General features: G+C 44.0%; 1 protein-coding gene across 1 annotated transcript; it reads left to right on the forward strand.

Annotated features, from left to right (window-relative positions):
- The first annotated feature begins 3,212 nt into the window (after window positions 1-3,212).
- LOC138901881 (uncharacterized) lies at window positions 3,213-3,827 on the forward strand. The gene is made up of 2 exons (XM_070189678.1): window positions 3,213-3,359; window positions 3,405-3,827. The coding sequence occupies exons 1-2, from the start codon at window positions 3,213-3,215 to the stop codon at window positions 3,825-3,827; spliced, it is 570 nt and encodes a 189-aa protein (XP_070045779.1).
- The last annotated feature ends 1,447 nt before the right edge of the window (window positions 3,828-5,274 follow it).

The following is a 5,274-nucleotide window of genomic DNA, read 5'->3' on the forward strand; positions in this document are numbered from 1 at the left end:
AGTTGGTTTGGTACGTTTTGGCATTAGTTTTGGACGTTAGAAGTTCATAAGTTTATTAGGCTTGAATCGATGTGCGATTCGTGGTTTAATTGTTGTTTAATGTGATTTGACGCCTTGAGCGAGTTTGTATGATGGTTTAGGACTTTTTGACATGTTTGGTTGAGGTCCCGGGGGCCTCGGGTGGATTTCGGATGGTTAACGAATTGAAATTTGACTTAGAAGGTTCACTAAAATTGCTGATTCATGTGCTTCTGGTTTCCTTATTCGCGATCGCGTGGGAAGGTTTGCGATCGCGAAGGCTTAATTAGGCTACTGGTGGAATTTCTCTATGCGATCGCGAGAAATCTTCTGCGATCGCGGAGCTTTGGTTATTAATGCATTGCGAGCGCGTGTGTCGGGTCGCGTCCGCGAAGAAGGGAGAAGGGGACTGGGAAGCCCACACGTTGTTTTTCACGATCGCGTGAGGGAGTCCGCGATCGCGTGGGTTTGTGATTCTGTAGATCGCGTTCGCGCCTTGTGTTCTGCATTCGCGAAGAGTACTTTGAGGGAAACATAACTCTTTTTCTTCGCGATCACGAAGAGGAGTATCTGGGCAGAATATAAGATTTCAAAAACGAGGGTTAGAGTATTATTTCATATGTGGACTTTGGGAGCTCGGATTAAGGCGATTCTTGGAGGGATTTTCAAGGAATTGATTGGGGTAAGTGATTTTAACTCGGATTTGTTTAATATACATGAATCTATCATTGTTTTTACCATTTGATTAGTGTTTTGGGTTGGAAGAATTGGGGAAAATTGTAGAAACTTCATGGGCTTTAACTTGAGGATTTGAAGGTCGAGTTATGATCGGAATTAAGTAATTTTGGTATGGTTGGACTCGTTGTTGAATGGGTGATCGGATTTTGTTAATTTTACCAGATTCCTAGACATGGTCCCGGGGTTGACCTTTTGACTTTTATTAAAGAACCTAGCTTTATCATATGGAGTTGATTCCTATAGCTTGTATTGATTATACTAAGTTGTTTGTAGCTAGATTCGAGCCACTCAGAGGCCGATTTGTGAGGCAAAGGTTTGTTGGAGTAGGGATTTTCGCGATTTGAGGTCATTAACACTTCTAAACTGGGTTCTGAGGGTATGAATCCCTGAAATACGTGTTATGTGGTTGGTGTTAAGGTGATGCACATGCTAGGTGACAGGCGTGTGGGCGTGCACCGTAGTAATTATGACTCGGTTGACTCTGTGGAACTGTGTAGTCATCTAATCTTGCTATTATTCATGTTTACTCCATGTGTTAGGGAAATTGAGTTGTGATTCATGTTAGAGATCATGTCTAGGCTATATATTGGTACTGTTGGGACCCATTCTTTTGTTATTGAGTTATTTGCTTAAATTGCAGTTATGCACTTAGGTGTATTCATCATTCACAAACCATATCTCAATCTTTGTTATTATTTAATTTTACATCATGTATCATTATTTTGGGCTAATTGGCATGAGTGTTGTGAATCCATAAGACTCGAGAGATTGATGACTGAGTGAGGCGAGGGCCTGATTGTGAGTGAAATTGATAGAATTGGGATGCACGCCGCAATAGATTTTATTTATTCATGATGGGATCGAGCTGCATACCGCAGCAGGCATTATTGAATCATGATGGGGTTGGGCTGCATGCCGCAGCATGTATTATTGATTTATGATGGGATCGGGTTGCGCGTCACAATAGGTTCATTAGCGCTTGGGCAGGATCCGCCCCTCCGGAGTCTGACATACCAGCAATGAGCGCAGGTATCGTACTGTGCTGAGTGACTGAGTGTGATAAGTGAGAGTTGAGATAGTCAGATTGAGTACTCTGAGATTGAGAGTATGTGAGGCCATCATTGTGATGCATTATATGTGACATGCACATTGATATGTAGATATAGAGATGTAGTATTCCTCATATTAGTCATACTTTGAATATTCTATCCGTGTTGAGCTTAAACTATTAACTTGAAAGCATGTCTACTTTTTTGTACTATGTACCAATTGATTATGAGTTTTCTCTGAGATATTACTGTCATTTTTCCTGTCATATTTATAATGTTATAATCTGGATTTGGACTGTACCTTTCTGAGATCGTCACTACTTTTAGCCCAAGGTTAGTCCTATTACTTTTTGAGTACATTGGGTCGGTTGTACTCATACTACACTCTGCACTTCGTGTGTTGATCCAGGTATTTCTGGTCGGTTGCTAGCTATGGAGTTTCATCTGCTTGGAGACTATTGAGGTAGCTGCCTTGGCGTCCGCAGACCTTGACTCTCCTTCTTTTCAGTTTATTTGCATTGTTCTATCCTTCTAGACCGTTATTTTTAGTAGTTAGACTATATTGTCATTTAGATACTTATGTACTCAGTGACATCCGGATTTTGGGAGATTTTGTATGGAGTCGCGATATTGTTTTATCAGTTATTTATGAGATTTTCATTATTAAGCTCATTTAATTATGTTTTCAATTTAAAGATGCGTGGTTATTTGTGATTGTCGGCTTGCCTAGTATTACGAAAGGCGCCATCACATCATGTGAGATTTTGGGTCGTGACAAGTTGATATTAGAGCCTAGGTTACATAGGTCTCACGAGTCATGAGTAGGTTTAGTAGAGTCTTCCGTATTGGTACAAAGCCGTCTGTACTTAACTTCGAGAGGCTACCGAACCCTTGGGAAACTCCACTTTCTTATATTCTTGTCGTGCGGATTTGTTGATTCTGGAAACTAAACTTTTGTTATTCTATTCTCTAACAGATGGTGAGGACACGTGCTACCGGATCGGTGAACAGCCACCAGTACCACCAGCTAGGGCAACGAGAAGCTGGGGTTGCGATAGAGGCCGAGGTATTGCTCGTACAGCAGCTAGAGTAGCACCAGTTGACCCACCAGTTGCTCCAGCTCAGGAGCATATCCTAGATGTGGTTGAGCTGGTGGGACCATCTCAGGAACCAGTTATGCCCATTGTCATTCTAGGTCTTTAGGAGGGTTTAGCCCAAATATTGACTGTATACACTAGCCTTGCTCAGTCGGTTTCAGTTCCTGCCGCGCCAACCACTTCTCAGGCTGAGGGAGGTACTCAAACTCCTGCCGCCCGTACTCTAGAGCAGGTGGTGTAGGGACTTCAGACACGGGGGGTACTACCAGCCCCACCGGTCACAGCTGCTTAGGCCCAGGTAGGTCCACCGATGAGTGATGAGGAACAGAAGAGGCTAGAGTGGTTTAGGAGGCTCAATCCTCCATCATTCAGTGGGTTTGAGTTAGAGGATGTTCAGAACTTCTTGGATAGGTGCCAGCAGATTCTTCGCACGGCGGGTATTCTGGAGACTAGTGGAGTCTCATTTACTACTTTTCAGCTGTCAAGGGATGCTTTTGGATAGTGGGAGGCCTATGAGTTGAGTAGTCCAGTCGGCGCTGCACCACTTACATGGCACGACTTCTCCAATCTCTTCTTGGAGAAGTTTGCACCATCAACACGCAAGAAGGAGTTGTGTAGGCAGTTTGAGCAGCTATGCCAGGAGGGTGTGTCCATGACTCAGTACGAGATGAGATTTTCAAAATTGGCTTATCACACAATCTCGTTGGTTCCCACAGAGAGGGATAGTATTAGGAGGTTCATTGATGTCCATAATTATGGACTGCGATTTGTCATGACTCGGGAGATTGCATCAGGTGCTAGGTTCGATGAGGTGGTTGACATTGCTAAGCGACTAGAGCAGGTCCGTAGTCAGGAGTGTGAGGAGAGGAAGGAAAAGAGGCCTCCTGGTTTGGGTAGTTTCAGCGGTGTTTCTTTTGGAGGGTAGTCCCACCACAGCAGGGGTTGTCCTTATAGGCCCGCTCAGATGGCTAATCCAGTTCATCATGGTGCATCAGCTAGTCATGGTTCATATAGTGCCCATCCGGGCCAGTCATCTCTCAGTGCCCTCCCAGCTCAAAGTTCATCTCGTGCTCAATTAGTTTAGGATTCATCTATGCTAGGTCCCTCTAGTAATTATTCTGGTTCCCGGTGTCCTCTTTAGTACCTACCTTCATTGTCAAAGCGGGGTTGCTTCGTGTGTGGAGAGTTTGGTCATGTGAAGAGGCATTTTCCCCATCTTTTGGGAGGTCCAGTTTCATCAGAGGAGTCAGGCTACGACTTTCGCACCAATTACTTCACCGCCCACTCAGCCAACTCGAGGTGGGGCTCAGGCAGCTAGAGGTCATCCTAGAGGGGGAGGCCGATCAGGTGGCAGTTAGGCTCGATGTTATGCTTTCCCTGCCAGGCTAGAGGTCGTTGCTTCAGACGCAGTAATCACAGGTATTGTGGTTATCATATTTTTCTCATTATCTGGATATGCCCCGTGAGTTCTTAGTTTCACTTATTCATGTATCTACGTCGGTGGGAGATTCTATTATTGTGGACTGTGTGTATCAATCGTGAGTGGTGACTATTAGGGGATTAGAGACTAGAGTTGACCTCTTATTGCTTAGTATAGTTGACTTCGACGTGATTCTGGGTATGGATTAGTTGTCCCGTTGTCATGCTATTCTGGATTGTCACGCTAAGACCGTGACATTGGCAATAACAGGGTTACCTAGAATTGAGTGGAGAGGTTCTGTGGACTATGTTCCCAGTTGTGTGATTTCATATCTGAAGGCCCAACATATGGTTGGGAAGGGGTGTTTGTCATATTTGCATTATGTGTGAGATGTTGGTGTTGATACTCCTACTATTGATTCCATCCCGGTAGTGCAAGACTTTCCGGATATATTTCCTGCAGACATGCTAGGCATGCCACACGACATGGACATTGATTTTGGTATTGACCTGGTGCCGGGCACTCAGCCCGTTTCTATTCCTCCGTACCTTATGGCACCAACAGAGTTGAAGGAATTGAAATAGCAGCTCCAGGAGCTTCTTAATAAGAGGTTCATTAGGCCTAGTGTATCGCCTTGGGGTGCACCAGTTTTGTTTGTGAAGAAGAAGGATGTTACTATGCAGATGTGCATCGACTATAGGCAGTTGAACAAAGTTACAATTAATAACAAGTATCCTTTGCCGCATATTTATGACTTATTTGATTAGCTTCAGGGAGCTAGAGTGTTCTCTAAGATTAATTTGAGATCTGGGTCTCACCAATTGAAGATTCGAGACTCGGATATTCTAAATACGGCATTCAGGACCCGCTATGGTCAATATGAGTTCCTTATGATGTCTTTTGGGCTGACCAATGCCTTGGTAGCATTCATGCATCTGATGAATAGTGTATT

The sequence above is a fragment of the Nicotiana tomentosiformis genome, chromosome 11, assembly GCF_000390325.3.
Source record: "Nicotiana tomentosiformis chromosome 11, ASM39032v3, whole genome shotgun sequence".
Taxonomy (NCBI): Eukaryota; Viridiplantae; Streptophyta; class Magnoliopsida; order Solanales; family Solanaceae; genus Nicotiana; species Nicotiana tomentosiformis.